Genomic DNA, 15,476 nt, shown 5'->3' with positions numbered 1-15,476 from the left:
CCTCTAGCCTCTTTCAAGAAAAAGAGACGAGAACAAAGGTCCTCGACTGCCGCAGGGCTGGCGCCCCGCCCTGTGACGGCAGGAAGACGTGAAAGATATGGTGCTTCTACGCTTTTGGAGGAATCACAACGTGTGACTCGACTCTTTGGCGGAGCAAACAATATAAACTCTTCTCGATCATCGTATCAGCGGGGGAAAGTCGATGGCTGAACGATGAGGTTTGGTTGTAAGTCGAGAAGAGTTTGAGAAGAACGCAGGAATCTTGCAGATCAAGACTCGACTGCGGAGCTGGCTTTTGTTGATTTGAAGGTGAAGAAGCCGCTAAGGAGTACAAGAAAATTAATGTGAATTTCTTGATTCATTTTATATCTACCCAACTTCACGGGTAGGTAGTTACCGATGTACGCTCGTCTCCGGCCCGTGTTTCGGCCGGGGCCCCCACCTCCGACACGCCGGGTTTCGCATCGGCTTCCCGAAGTCTCATCTCATCTCATCACTCACCTCAAACGCGGACGAAACCTGAATCTCACACCCTCAACTCATCCCATATCTTGTTCATTATCAGCCATGGGTGAATCGTCTCCAACAGTTATTCAGTGGGTAATCGACACCCGTCCACTCTGGCCGTCAGCCGCCAACACCAAGGATCTCACCACAGTTGTAAGTCAACTCCCCTGCTCTTCACCCATGCTAGGCTCTCGCCAGCGTCTCATAAGATGAGATACCAGGCCTCGCGTGCTCTATCCCTCCTCACGGAGCAGGAGCGAGCCTCTGTGCTCCGATACTACCACGTCCGCGATGCGAAACTAGCCCTCGCCTCGTCCCTCGTCAAGCGGTACGCCATCTCACGCTTCTGCGGCGTCCCCTGGTCCTCGGCTGAGGCTACCCGCGACGCCCGTACCAAGCCCGTGTTCCGCACGCCGGCTGGCGATGAGCCCCTGCTCTTCAACGTCTCTCACCAGGCTGGTCTCGCCGTGCTCTTTGCCATCCACAACCCGCCCAAGGGTCTGGCCGTGGGCGTTGACGTTGTGTGTCCAACCGAGAGGAGGACCCGCGATCTGGGGACTCTGGCAGGGGAGGGATGGATCAGCTTCGTCGACATGCACGCCGAGGTTTTTGGCCTTGGAGAAGTGACAGCGCTGAAGAAGCTTAACCCCAGCGCCAACGTCGCTGAACGTGATCGTGCCCTGCGATACTTTTACGCCCTCTGGTGTTTGCGTGAGGCATACGTCAAGATGACAGGCGAGGCCCTTCTGGCGAGCTGGCTCAAGGACCTCGAGATGCGAGGATTTGCGCCGCCCGAGGACATGACAGGCCCGCAAGAGGTGTGGTTCAAGGGGGCTGAGGTGAAGGATGCTGATATAAAGCTAGTGCCGCTGCTGGGAGAGTACATGATCTCAACTGCGGTGAGGAGAGGAGAGAATGGAGAGGGAGTCGAGGTTGGTGACTTTAAGATGCTAGACATAGAGCAAGTCTTGGCCTTTGGTGAGGACGCAACTGATGCATTGTAATGTACAATTAGCAAGTCACGAATAATGAACAGACCTGAATACACACCAGCCGAGTTCTGGCATTTATAGATGTGCGTCAAGTTCCTTGCATGGTTATTTATTTCCATTTCATATCTCATACTTGGCTAGATACATCCACATTATTTAAAAGTTCTCGCCAAAGAACTTGAGGACTGTCTTGTAGCCTCGCTCGTACTCCTCCTTGACCCGGTCGTCGCTGAGATCGGCGCGAGCAGCCATCCAGCCGTGGATCTGGTCCTTGAAGGTCTCAACGTGCTTGGGTCCAGCCAGGGCATTCTCGAACTTCTTGACCTCCTCATCGGGCTCCTCCTTCGATGCCAGCAGGATGGTGGGGGTCTTGATACCCTCGGCATCAGCGGCGTCAACCATGGCAGGGTGGATCGAGGCAGCCACGGAGAACGGGTTGGTGTCGGCCTTTGTGGTGAGGGCCACAACCTTGCCGCCCCAACAGTACTGCCCAGTGTCAGAAGATGAATGCTTTTTAAGAGTAGAAACAACATACACCGAGAATACCAGTCTTGGAGATGGCAGAGTCCTGTTCCAGAACAGCCTTGACGTAGTCAGGCACCAGGCCGGCGATCTTGGGAGGAGGGAAAGTTCCAAAGAACTCGCCCAGGTTCTTCTTCTTCTCGTCCGTGTCCGGAGGGTACCTGGTATTATAACAGAGTACTTAGCAAATCCTCCTCTACCGTTGAAGCACCAACAGCAGCACTTACCACTCAATGGGGCAGGGCTTGCCCTGGAACCAGTCAGGGATAAAGACCTTGTACTTGTTGTGGGCGTCGCTGAAGGCGAGAATGTCGGCGCCCTGCAGGGTCTGGTCAAAGTATCCAAAGATGTCGTAGATGACTACGATGGCCTTCTTGGCGTCGAGAGGACCGGTGACGTCTTGTCAAGCACTCCATGTTAGCTATTTCTCCATCTCTGCCTCATAGGGGTAGCCATACAAGTCTTGTATCCGCCAATCTCCTTGTAGGTTCCCTTGGCCTCGTATCCCGAGGACACGACGGGGGGGATGTTGCAGCAGGCCTCATTGTGGCCGTGGGACGCGGGCATAGTCGACATGATGGGCAACGCTGAAGCTCGAGTCGCGATGGCGGGGTAGCTAGCTGTGTAGCGGGAATCTGTTAGCTAGAGTTCGGCCAGAGATGGCGCCGTCTCGGTGAAATAAGGCCGAAATGACGCTATGCAAGGAAGAGTCACGACTTACTCTGCGATTGATAGAAAAAGGAGCCGTTGATGAAGATGGAGGGATTGCACGGTGGGAGCTTTCCCTGGAAGTTATGCGGGGGGAAGCCGAGGACAGGAGGGGCAAGAAGCAACAACGCAACTTCCCGGCCAATCGCAGTGAGTGATGTCACCATTCGCTGTGTCCATTCAATAACAACTTCACTATCTACACCTCATACTGACCTGATAATGACTATTAAACACGTTATAATATTTCCAATTATTCGCCACATTGTCCCTTGTATCTACAATCTCCATTTGTGTTGCTCTAATCCCTTCAATTCTTGTCCCGAGCTCCCGTTTCAACTGCCGGTTTCCGGCCCCAGCCGGCCCGGTGGGGGGCCGGCCATCCCACTTGATAACTTCACTTCAAATCATATCAACAAGCTCAATCGTACAAATGTCTTCGGATTCTTCTACCCCTATCCTATCTCGGGGCTGTATCGGCAATGTCACTTTTCAGTGCCTAGCTATAGAGGCCATATAAAACCATAAAATGATCGCTCCCAATGTTGCCCAGAAGCCCAACCACCCCGTGCTCAAACTCGCGCGCCGTAACTCCAGACTATGCCAAAAACCCGAAAGGGTTGATCCAACGCTTTGCCCTTGGTTGTCTTGTCGACCCGGCCCCTTTTATCACCACTGAAAAGAGCTGCCTAGAAACCCTCTCATCCGTATAACTTGAATGTCGTTGCATCGTCGCCCCAAATCTCGCACCTGACCTCTCCTCTCTCTATCAGGGCTGTAACTGTTTTCCAGCCCATCTCTATCCAATTATCACCTCACAGGAGAATTCGGACTGAGTCCTCCCATGCGCCGTACCACCACCTGCATCTTCTCAATGAGCTCTGGGATCCTGTATGGCTTCACCAACACGTCGTCGCACCCAGCTTCCTTTGCCTCCATCACCTGCTCAGGTCGTGCATTGGCCGTCACCGCAATGATCGGGATTCGCCCTCCTGACGCGCAAAAGATTTCTCCGCTGGCCTCGAGTTCTCGAATCTTGCGCGTGCATGTCAGCCCGTCCTGGATCGGCATTTCTATGTCCATCAAGACCAGGTTGATGGCAATCGGCAGTGGGTTCGTGCTACTCCTCCCTGACATGTTGCCGCCGCCGCCGATGCTTAGGCTGAGTCTCGGTGCCACTCCTTGGCGTCGTCTTAGTTTGTCCAACGCTTCGATTCCATGGTTTGCAACGTCCACCGTGTAGCCTCGATCTGTCAAACCACGCCGCGTGATTTGCTGGTTGATGAGATTGTCCTCCACCACCAGGATCCCATCAAGCCGCACGTTGCCCCCCGGGTTCTGGTGTCGCTGCAGTCGAATGTCGCGGTAAGGTCGCTTGTTTTCCGCGCTCTCTGAGCCATCGGTGCTTGCTATTAGTTTAGCAGCAGCTGCTGCAGCCAGGGCTTCGTTTCTCGATTCTTCGCTGGGGACGTATGTTTCAATGTAGAAGGCAAACGTTGACCCCACGCCGGACTGGCTCAGCACCCCAATCGCTCCATTTTGCAGCTCTGTCAGCCGGCGAGAGATGAATAGGCCCAGCCCAGAGCCGCCGTACTTGGTATGTGTTTTGGCACTGGCTTGGACAAACTTGTTGAACAGATTGCCCATCTCTTCTGCCGTCAGGCCCTGGCCGGTATCCTTGACCTCGAACAGGAGGTATACGGGATGAGTCCGGCCTCTGAGAGCGGGTTGGTCATATTCTTCCGAGATATCACAGAACCGCGGAATGAACTGCACCATTGTCATCTCTTTGCCTGGGGGGGTTAACGAGCCCTTGACGCCGATGGTCACGTTCCTCGTCTTGCCCGACTTGGTGAACTTCAATGCGTTCGTGAGAAGGTTGATCAGAACCTGCTTGACGCGAGACGGGTCAAGGTCAAGGTAGTCGTATCCAAGGTCTGTGTATGACTTGTCGACATACGACGTGAGCTCAATGTCCACACGGCGAGCCTCCACTTCAAACATCTTGAGCGCATCATTGACGATCTGAATTGGGTCCACCGTACAGGGCGTAACGGCCAAGAGCTTCGAGTCAAGCTTGGACATGGTGAGAATGTCGTCAACAATGCGCTTTTGGTGCTGAGCGCATGTCACAATCGTCTCGGCGTTCTCGATGCTGTCCTCCAAGAGTCGCTTTTCTTCATCCGATCTTCCAGCGACTGAGCTCCTTGCTTCGCCATCAACACCGGCTCGTGTTGGCGTGAGGGGAGTTGGATTGTCGCTGATATCTTGAACCCTGGCCAGAGAAGCGATAATGGCGTCTGTGCAGTGTAGAATGGCGCTCAGCGGGTTCCGCATCTCGTGTGAGGTCATATCGATAAAATTCTCCTGCTGTCGTTTCGACTCGATTGCCTCTTCCTTGCGCAACTTTTCTTGCTCTAGCTGCCACTTTTGCATCGAAACATCGCTAAGACAGCCAGTGAAGGATTGGATAACACCGTCAGAGCTCTTCACCGGCATAAAGGTTGCAAGAACCCATCGAGAAGCCATCGACGTGTTGCCACTACTGTCTTCGGTGATCCACGGAGTTCGAAGGCGGAACTCGGCAGTCTCAGTACGCCCAGACTCTGCCAGCTTTTTGAGCGTCGCCTCAAGGATATGCAGGTCCTCTTCCACCACACACGAAGGCCAGGGTTCCACCTCAACCTTGGCAAGGTCGACTTTCTCCAGGCCTGTCAGTTCCCAGAATAGGTTGTTGGCGCTCAGCAGTCGTCCATCCATGCTGACATCGTACATTCCAACCGTCGCAAACTCGGCAAGCCGTTTCAGATTCTCTGCCTCCTGTGCTCGCCGGACTGCCTCCTCCGTTGTATCTTTCTGCACTGTCACGTCGGTCAGGCAGGTCAGGATTCGGATCACGCTTCCATCTGGGGCTCGCTCGGCTTTCGTGGAAGCGAGAATGTGGCGTACGACCCGATCGTCAACCATAACCAGAGGTCCTGGCGGAGATCTGAAGCTCTGTGGGCCCAGACCATCTCGGCTCCGTGTGATACGGTACTCGAATGTCACGGTATCCAGCTTTTGTACGTCTTTGTATGCCTGAATGACCTTTGGCTTGTCTTCTTCAAGGACTGACTCGAGGAGAGCACCCTGGGCGATCGGTCCTTTCGGATAGCCAGTGATGCGATGCCAGGCATCATTGGCAAAGGGGATGTTGCCCTCAGTGTCGACAAAGCACATTCCAACAGGGATGAAGTCTGCCACGGCGGTGAAGGTTTGGATGGACCTCTCCGCCTGCTCAGTTTGATATTCAAGTCGTTGTTTAAGCATGGCGTTATCATAGGCGGCCTGTTCGGTAACATTGCGCCGTCGTCGTGCTTCCTCCTCAAGCAGGACCGTCGAAGCAAGCGAACTTGTTAGTTTCTGACCCAGTAATGAGATGAATTGGCGGTAATCGTTGTCGTACGGACGTCGTGGGTTCAGGCCGAGGAACAAAATGCCCATGACGGTCTCCTCCTTGGTTGGCCGAATCGGTAGCAGGATGGCCGCTTGGCAAGGATCACCAAAGCCCCGCCAGGCGAGTCCGTCAAGGAGTTTCTTGGGTAGCGTGTCATCCTTGGTTTGAAGAAGTAAGTGATGGCGCGAGTCCAGCGATCGTCGCAATATAGGAGCCAGGCCTTCGTCTGAATCCCGCAGACTGAGGACTGAAGGGGCAATAGCATGGTTCTCGGGCACACCAAGCGAGCCCTCAAGGCGGCAAACCTTGGAGCAGTCGTATTTCGATGCTGTAGAGCCGTTATGGTTGTCATCTTCCACCGAGTAGATGAATGCTAACGGGACGTCGTAATTTGGACTCCAGCGCTCCAGCTCCTCAATAGTCCTAGACCAATATGATTTGACGTCTCGTGAAGCGATCAAGGCCTCGCCAAGATCAATTAGCATTTTCATTCTCCGTTCCCATAATCGCCTAGAGGTGTTTTCCAATAGAGAATGCTGAACGCCCAGACATTGCTTGTCAGAGAGAATAGGGACCATGGAAAATCTAGCATGAGTCTCTTCAAACGAACCGTCCGCTTGCTCAATGAAGAATCTAGATTCATCTTCGACCTTGGAATAATTCTTGAGCGGGGATGCCATCATTGCGTCAAGGCGGTCCTTCAAGTGAGGCCAAGACTCGGTAGCAGGGCGCCCCAGGCGGGCAGGGTGTCGAGCGCCGCAATATCTTGAGAATGCCTCATTGTAGATGGTGATATAGTCGTGTCCCCAGTAAAGCGCAATCGGGCGCGAATCTGAAACAAGCTGGTTGAAGGTCTGTTGTAACTGCACCGGCCAGTCGGCCATGGGACCAAGTGATGTTGACCCCCAATCCACGCTTTGAACAACATCCAGAAAAGGCTCTTCCTCCGAGTCGGATACAGGAACCATAAGACCCGGGTTGGACTCGGCGCGGTATAACAGAGGGGTTTTGCTCTCCGACTTTTTTCGGGATGGCAGACTAGTATTGTCCAACACCGAGTTTTGAGGGTATTTCCTAGTAACATCACCATCCGTTCCTTCGATTCTGACTTTGCGCGGAGGTTCTGACGAAGGAGGCGTGTCATTGCCGCTCATAACTACCCATTGGCCCAACACGATGCTGCGCGTCCAGTAAACGCCCAAGTACGGGAGGGAATGTTGGGTATTTGTCGCTGTAGGCGCCGAGGTATCGCCCCGAATGGGTGGAGGGCTTGTGACCCAATTCCAGAAAGGGGAGTGGGAGACGTCTTTGGGAATAGAGATAATGGACTGGTCGAGGGAAAGGCTGGCCGTCAATGATGGATTTCGGTACACGATATCGGGAGGCGAGGAGTAGCCATCGGAGGGCTGTTGCTCAGGAAGAGAGACAACAAAGGTTGGTCGAGAGTCGGAACAGACAAGGTCGATAAGACCAAGGCATTGAAGGGCCTGGGGCGGCATCGGGGAGGTCGTTGTGCCAGCGATGGGTGGGCGAGTGAGAAGTCGAAGTGGGAGCCGGGCTGGCGGGAGGCGGAGTGCGCCCGGCGGTGTTTGGGGAGCGGACGACAATGCGCCCTAATATCGAGAGCGAAGCAAAATATGTATCGTGGTATGTATCGTCATTCTATGCGCGAACCAGAGGGGGCTCAAAGTTGAAGGCGTCGAGATCGGGATGGGAGAGTTGGGTTTTGATCGAAGTCGCACACGACCAGCGACAGTGGAGACCAAGGATGAAGAAAAATCGAGATTAGCCAAAAGATGCGAGATAGTGCGTCGGCCTTTGTCGGTCGTTGATCGAGCGCGTGTAGTGCCTGCTGCAAGGTGTAGTCGTCGGTGTAAGAGATGGGTTGGGCAGCCTGGTACCTATTCGAGTCTTGGTGGTGGTTAAGGCTGTGCCTCCCGTCAAGAACTTGGAACCTGAACGGCAGGAGCTGGGAATGGCAGGCAGGGACGTAATGCGAGCCAAGGTGCGTAGGTGGAGAGCCCCTCGCCCTCATTCCCTCAGCCTGAGTGGACGGATGGCCCTGAATGGAGATTGAATGGGTCAAGATTTAGCGGCTTCTCACCAAAAAGGCACGGGCGTTTTAGTGGTTTGCTCCATCGCGGGCGGGCTACTCCTTGGCTGGCGACGTTGGCTTTCCTTGGCTCTATTTTGGCTTGCTTTTGGCTCCTTTTCAGGCCTCTGTTTGGCTCTGTTTCGGCGCGGGAAAATGCACGCAACCCACAGATTGCACAGGGCTCACAGTGAGTCTAAGAGAGACATTCAAAGAGAACGTGTGTGGAGGCGCGGCTCCCTCCGTTCCATTCTATCTCATGCCTCTGGTGCTCTTCTCTTCTCTCTGCCCAGACTTGCGTGCTTGCCTATCCCTCCACTAACACTTCAGTCCTCATCAATCACACCAGCCCACTCAACTCACTCCACTCACTGTCTGAGGCGCTTCAGCTCCCTTCCGGCGTCGGATTTCAATTCACGGGTCACTCCAGCATGAACTACGGGCTCCATCCGCCTACCAGACACTCGGGCTCATCTCGAGGGAAATCTGGCTACCATGCGCGCTAAGGTGGTCGGCGGCGGTTTAGAGTGATGTAGGCGCGATGTTGGGAGATGGCGACACCAGCGGACAGTTTGTCCCGGCCGAGGTCATTTTATCATCGGAAACGCTTCGGTCAAAACGAGAAGGAGGATGAGAAAAAAACCAGGCTCTGTCCCCTGAATGGTCCCCGTCTCCCGCCGCCGTTGTCGTAACGCTCAGGAGATCATGCCCGGCCCCTCTCCTCGGTCACTGGCTGGTGTCGATGATGACTACGAGCCGAAAGTCAGAACGTCTCACCGTCAACGCCAACATGACTCGGTGGGAATCCTGCAATGTGGGATCAACGGCAGGCTCCTCAGCCGGCAACGTGGGTTCGGAGATTGACCAAGGGAGAGGCCCCTCTTCTCAGTGGCTTCCGGATATGCCAGAGGCGGAGGTGATGGAACATGTCGCAGATGGGAGAGGGCAGCGGAACGTTGGTGGTGAGAGGCTCACCGTTGTCATCCCTGCCTATTCGACGGCACAATCCGAGAAGATTTCACTCCGGGTAGTGAACGAGGTAATTGTCAGGTGTTGCCGGGTCCGTTTTCGTCCACGATCTACAGACTGGAAGGACAGGCTGGATGAAGGCGTCTGACATCGAGCTGTTCTGTTGGTGGTACAGTAGCACCACGGGTGACAGAGGGCATTAGCCGAACGGCTCTGCTTGTGAGAAGCCACACTTTGCGAGGTGATGGCAGTAAAGACAATCGCCTAGGTGCAATGCTTGATTCGTCGGGAGAGCAAAGAAGAACGCCTTGTCTCCTCTTGAGAATCAAGCTAGCGCGCGAGAATTGATGGACAACATGCAGCTTACACCAACCATTCACCGGTCATGATGTCTCTGCTACGCTACGAGATGCAGCAGGAAAAGACAGCACAGCACAGCATAGCACACAACATGGCCCTGCCGAACTAAGCGGCCCAAGTCGTCTCCTGCCAACCAGATGCTGTATTCTTGCTCGGAACAGCATCCACCAATCCAGATCAGCCAAGGCGGGTTGAGAGTCATGACCACTGGGCAGACTGTGACAGAGACAGGCTAGGGCACTCGTCCCCATAGCGTCAGACGAACGACTGTGGAATTCCGATAAAGCCCCCGATCTGTCAGCGTTTACGCAGCGTCACACAACACGGCCTACGTATTGAACTGTGCCACGGGGTGTTGTGTTCAGCCAGCCCAGCCACCGCAAATGGCACCATTCCCACAGCACTAGTCCCATGAGCCGCCCCCTTCAAGACCCAGCTGGACGGAGGGTTTCTGGGGCTTGCACATCTCCCGAGCCCTCGGGACCGTTCCGACCCCATCTCCTAGCCTGTTACTGCATAAGGAAAAGGCTTGAAGGGGTTGCCAAGTGCCTCAATTTCTGGTGCGAATGGCTGAGCTGAAAAAAATCAGATTTGTATGTTGGGAGACTGTTAGCTCCGTACCCCTTGTTTCTCCTCCCGATAGGTGAGGAGACACTTCATGTGCCAATAATCTCCAGAGGAATGGCAATTGCAGACAATGCCAACGAGGACTCGAATCCCAAGGTTTAGTGATCCTTGAATTCCAGCCGGGGAACAAGCTCAGATCCTACCCGCCCAAGTGGCCGTCAATCGTGCTTGTTAGTGCAAGGGCTGGCGCCTCCAAGATCCATCGCGAAGCTTCTCCCAAGCCTTACTCAGAGACAAAATGGAGAGGAAGTTGGGTCTTTCTCCGTGGGTGCAAGAAGCGAGCATGTGAGCTTCCAATCGATCATGCGAAGCAGCAGCCACAAGCCGAGATGCTGCTTCGCCTCTCTTTGGCGCATCATGGTTTCTTCTACAATAGCAACAACTACTTCCGCTTGACCCCAAGAAAGGAAAGCGCAACTCCACGATAGCTTCCAGGTTCCAAGTGGCGGCTCGCCAGCCTGGAGCAGGCGCCTGCCCGTCCCGATAACCTGGCTGATGGGCTTCTATGGGCTCCATCTCTTTTCTCCTCGATTCAACAGCATTCGTTCTATCGCCGTCACTACAGCCTTCATTCGCTAACCATCTTTATCGAACTGGATTCTATCGCATCGCCTTACCCTCCTTATTTTCGCCATTTTTTACTCCAACTGTGCCCCCTTTGCCACTTATCTTGTCATGGCGTGTGCAGGCTGGTGCTTCTGGGCCAACTCATTCGGCGGAGGACCCCTTCACAACCACGACTCTCTCTCACCTATCGGCACGACAATGTACCACTGTCCAATCCACGAATGCCACCATGCCATCTGGTTCTCTCACCAAACGGTTCAGCCCCCGTGTGGCTCATGTGCTGTTGTCTCCTTGCGCTATATTGCTTCAGCGCAATGGGTTCCATCCCTTGACATACAGACCACTCTAATACATGGAGCAGTCCGACGTGGAGTTGCAGAGACAGAAATCAGGAAACTAGTCAGAGAGGCTGGCTTGGTGGAGGATCAAAGTGCCTCGATCAACGACACGAGATTGGAGGATTTGGTGCCCTTGTTGGTGCCTGGAGCATTTCCTCCTCGGCAGTACCAAACCGAAATCCCCGTTGACGACACTACCTATCGATTCATATCGGACGATCTCATCCCTGATCCTCACATCCCCAGCATGCGTCTCTTTCACTTTCTCACCTTCCAAGGGGTCAAAGCTTTCCAACCGTGCCACAGAGACATCGAAGCCCTTGGGGTGTTCAAGGCACTAGATCATATTGAGAACGGCGACGCCGTCTTCAAGGCAGCTCGCGAGTGGTCCTGTACTGTCCAGGCCATAGAAGATCTTCCCAAGGCTGTCAGATAGGTTCTCGCCATCATTTACAACTTCGCCTGCGAGATGTTGCGCCCAAGAGTCACGAAAACAACCCTCTCGGCGAGGAAACCTTGGCTAATTCACTGGTACAAAGTTGCCGATTACTTTTTCGACCGTTATGGCATTCCTGCCATCGCACCAGATGCAAAATGGGTTGAAGAGCCCCCGTCCAGAGCAGCGTCATCAATCGGAAGGCGTGGCGAGATGAGTGGGATAAAGAGAGACCAACAGTCAGTTTCAAGTGACTTGAGCGACACTGGGACCATAATACATCACCATGGGCGTGGCAGCCTTCCTTTGGTTTTAAGCCCCGGCGGTGAGGTGTATCGCCGTCTCCAGAACGGTGCTTCGGCGCAACACTACCAGTCATGAGGGAGACGGATGACGGCCAGCCCATTTTGCACTGAAAGAGTGTAGCGACCTTTTCCCGGCGGTATTTTACAGGGTATATGCGGTCATTGAAAGCCAGTTGGGAGAAGCGGCTCCCAGATAACCGCATAAGTGACGAGTATGATGCTGAGAATAATGAGTTTTGAAAGATGCAACTATCAAGCGACCTGCTTTAACTTTGGTTTATGTCTTGACCTTTCTCATAGACTAGCGTAAGCTCAATTCAAATACATGTTTTCTTGACTTGAAACCGTCATTTCCCCAGTCTATATTTTTCTCGTAGTCAAGTCTGTCATCGATGGATGGCCAACCATGGTGACGACTCTACCGTTCTACCATACACGACCCCATATCCCAGCCTGTTCTTTTGATTCTCTCTCCGAAATTTTAGTTGGTGCATAGTCTGAGATAAGACTCATGCAATTCCATTCATTGAGCTGAAACCAAGCTCACGTAGACTCCCCAAGCAACACCAGCAAGAGCACCCACCAGGTTTCGTCCCTCAACCGTCTTGACAGCGGCAAAGTTGACGAGGCTCACAGCAGGCCAGAGCTTCCATCCAGCAACGACAAAGGGGACAAACTCATCCTGTGCAGCAGCCCACACGGTAGGCCAGTCGACGCGGGAGAAGTTCAGGGCTCCAGGCGAGGTCAAGAAGACGACAGCCTTGGGGAGGCTAGTGATGACGGGGACGGGATGGAGAGCCAGGCGGAAGGAGTGAACGTAGGTGCTGAAGAGGAGCGTGTTGAGGGCGGCGCCGACTGTCTGGTCCAGGAGGAACTTGATGGCCGTGTTGCGGACTGAGAGCTTGGGCTTGGTGTTTTTTTCCTTGGGGGACTTTGGTTTGGGGTGGGCGGGGAATGTCGTCTCGAGAAAGTCTTGCCTAGAAGGTGTGAGATAAAAAACAGAGTGGTGGGATTAAACACGCAGGGAGATTTGTGTGTTGGGGCGAGTGAAGGACAACTCACCACATAAAGTTGGGCGGTGTGCAAATGAGGTTGAAGAGCAGGAACTGAAAGACGGGGATCCAGTCTATCGCGACATCGGACTTTATAAGCTCGTCAGTTGAATTTTCTCAGATGAAAAGGTAAGAAGGGCATTTGTTTGAGCTCCGTGAGTCCTCATTCTCACCTCTGTTCTGTAGGCCGTGATGAGCTGAGCCAACACGTTTGCAAAGGCGCCCAGCGTGGCATTCTGGAGGGCGGCCGTGAGCATAGGTGATGAGAATGACATGGCTGCGGTATTTGTTGCTTTCTTATGGATAAAGAGCTATGGAGAGAATAGAACATAAAAAGTGTTCTAGAAGAGATATTCTAGGATATGATGTAGGTCAAGAGTTTAGGTGAGTGAGCTTGATGGATAGATAGACGTGTCTGAGTTGCGTTGAGTTGATGGGCCGCTAGTCGTGCGTGCCAAGACCCGAGTCGGTTTGCAGGACACGGGGGCCATCTCAGCGCCTAACAATGGCTGTTTTGGGCGCTCTCAATGCAGCGCAGCAGCTTCACTTGGAATAATTCATGGCAATTCTCGAATTCGTAGATATTCACAAGCAAGGTGACGTGGTACATTTTGACTGGGACTCTCACAGCGCTAACTCCCTGTCCGGGCCTAAGATCGGAGATCTCGGTGCAACCAAATTCCTGTCGTCTACCTCTACAACCTTGACATCACCAAGCGGCAACCTTGTCGAGGTTCATGCGTCTTTTGATTCTTCATTATGCAAAACAAGTTTTCATCGTACATCTCGCTCCAGTGTCATTACCATTCCAGCCTCTCCATAGTTATTCCCTTTGTGTTTACCCCTCCGATTTCCGCAGCGCAGTCTAAACCCCGTCGACGCCGAAAAAGAGTCCCCCTTTGATGAAACATCTTTTTATCAAGTCAAGTCAAGCAAGCCATTGTCTTTATCCTTGTCCTTAGTTCTTTTTCACCCTGGTCAGAACCCACATGAAGAAGAACTGCACAATGTACGAGTAGAAGAAGAGGAACTGCGTCCTCTGGTTGCGCTTCGCTCGAGAGTCGGTCTGCATCGGTCCGTTGTTGCCGCCCGACGTCTCGGGGAGGAGCACGTACTTGAGTGATCGCATCTAAGGAGTGTCAGTGCCTGTTCAGAACTCATCGAACAATCAAAACTCACCAAGAAGAGCGAGTTGGCCAGGAAGGTGTACAGAAACACTCCCCAGCCAATCCAGCCACCAGTTCCCTTGCCGCCGTTGAGGATCTCGGCAACAACAATGGTAACGATGATGCCCACGAACTTGTAGCCCGAGTATGCGATCAGATCCAACAGCTGCGACTGGCTAGAGATGCTCAGGAGGTAGCATCCCAACTTGAGGGCGACAATCTCGACAATGACAACAACGAGGCCAATCGTGGCCGTCTTTCCGAGGAGCTCAGGCTGGAACTTGCCACCGAGACCGGCGATCAGGGTCGAGAGGAGGATATATGTGACGATTGCCATGACTGTTCCCAATCAGCTTCCCACTCAATCCGCCAAAACAAGGGTCCTACACACCTGGGATGTACATGTCGGGGCTGTTGATGTCGTCTCGCGGGGCGAGGTACCAGCCCTCCTGCCCATTCTGCCCGACGGCTTGCTTGCGCGACCAAGGCTTGTGCCTCCAGGGGAAGATGACGAGGAAGAGCTTGTTGACGACGTACGAGTTGGAGACGTTGAAGTAGTGCTTGAGCGCAGAGACGTTGACGTATCGGCCAAACTAGCAAAATGTCAGCACTTGACAATACCGTAGCAAATCCACCACACTCACGTTCTGCTCCATGTACTCTTGTCCATGCTTGAAGGCTGTCTGGCCGAATTGCGCCGCCACCTGCGCCGTGGGATCGTTCATAAAGTTTCCATAGGCGCCAAAGACATTCCCGCTGGTACCTCCCTGCTGCTGGTAGGGAGTCGTCCCGCTGCCCCCGTAGCCGTGCGATTGCGCAGAGCCCGGGGGAGGGGGCGGCGATCTTAGTTGGGGCACGGTTGACACATGCTGAGGAACTGGATGGTGAAGGGGGGGCGATTGCGCGTACGTCGCTCGCTGCATGGCGGGAGAGGAGCTGGAGAGAGCGTGATCGTTTAATAATGCAGCGTGTTAGGAGGATCTCAGGGCGAGTCGTGGGAAAATGTACAGGGTTGCTTAACAGGTCGAGGTCGATGGTGATGACGGCGAAGCTGCAAGCTGGTGTTTATTCAGGAAATGTGGTCGGTTGCTTCTCATTGGGCGCGGACGCGGGTCATCATGGCTACTCAGCACAGCCTCACAGGGGACGGGATACATGAGCCACCGCCACACCAGAACCTTGACACTCAATAACCCCGCCCCCTGACGAAAGGACACGTGACAGAACGCTTCAATTTGCGCTTATCTTATCGATAGGGCTCTAGATCTTGGGGAACCCTGAGTCCGCTGCGGCGTGTCCGGCTGGTCGAGTCGAGTTGACCTGCCTGTCCCATCCAGGAACTAATTAGCCACCTCCAACTTCTCGCCTTGATCGTCCCACCAGCATCCTCCTTTCCCTC

General features: G+C 53.8%; 5 protein-coding genes across 5 annotated transcripts; 1 reads left to right on the top strand and 4 right to left on the bottom strand.

Moving 5' to 3' along the window:
• Positions 1-567: 567 nt before the first annotated feature.
• Positions 568-1,511, top strand: LRP88_05163 (4'-phosphopantetheinyl transferase family protein; the record flags this gene model as incomplete). The annotated part of the gene is made up of 2 exons (XM_083241722.1): positions 568-660; positions 717-1,511. The coding sequence occupies 2 exons, from the start codon at positions 568-570 to the stop codon at positions 1,509-1,511; spliced, it is 888 nt and encodes a 295-aa protein (XP_083102870.1).
• Positions 1,512-1,655: 144 nt separating this feature from the next.
• On the bottom strand, positions 1,656-2,597 carry LRP88_05162 (Alpha/Beta hydrolase protein; the record flags this gene model as incomplete). Its single annotated transcript, XM_083241721.1, has 4 exons — positions 1,656-1,985; positions 2,035-2,182; positions 2,249-2,420; positions 2,480-2,597. The coding sequence occupies 4 exons, from the start codon at positions 2,595-2,597 to the stop codon at positions 1,656-1,658; spliced, it is 768 nt and encodes a 255-aa protein (XP_083102869.1).
• Positions 2,598-3,539: 942 nt separating this feature from the next.
• Positions 3,540-7,664, bottom strand: LRP88_05161 (hybrid sensor histidine kinase/response regulator; the record flags this gene model as incomplete). The annotated part of the gene is made up of 1 exon (XM_083241720.1): positions 3,540-7,664. The coding sequence occupies one exon, from the start codon at positions 7,662-7,664 to the stop codon at positions 3,540-3,542; it is 4,125 nt and encodes a 1,374-aa protein (XP_083102868.1).
• A 4,718-nt stretch (positions 7,665-12,382) lies between these two features.
• Positions 12,383-12,926, bottom strand: LRP88_05160 (Mpv17/PMP22 family protein; the record flags this gene model as incomplete). Its single annotated transcript, XM_083241719.1, has 2 exons — positions 12,383-12,836; positions 12,922-12,926. 2 exons carry the CDS (start codon positions 12,924-12,926, stop codon positions 12,383-12,385), a joined length of 459 nt encoding a protein of 152 aa, XP_083102867.1.
• Positions 12,927-12,985: 59 nt separating this feature from the next.
• LRP88_05159 (protein transporter YIF1) lies at positions 12,986-15,000 on the bottom strand (the record flags this gene model as incomplete). Its single annotated transcript, XM_083241718.1, has 7 exons — positions 12,986-13,001; positions 13,085-13,207; positions 13,540-13,593; positions 13,901-14,040; positions 14,091-14,416; positions 14,469-14,670; positions 14,722-15,000. The coding sequence occupies 7 exons, from the start codon at positions 14,998-15,000 to the stop codon at positions 12,986-12,988; spliced, it is 1,140 nt and encodes a 379-aa protein (XP_083102866.1).
• Positions 15,001-15,476: the final 476 nt, after the last annotated feature.

This window comes from Fusarium phalaenopsidis, assembly GCF_050370095.1.
Source record: "Fusarium phalaenopsidis strain FUZ10S chromosome Unknown contig_32292, whole genome shotgun sequence".
Classification (NCBI taxonomy): Eukaryota; Fungi; Ascomycota; class Sordariomycetes; order Hypocreales; family Nectriaceae; genus Fusarium; species Fusarium phalaenopsidis.
Note: the sequence above shows the minus strand (reverse complement) of the source record. Positions and strands in the feature narration are given on the sequence as shown.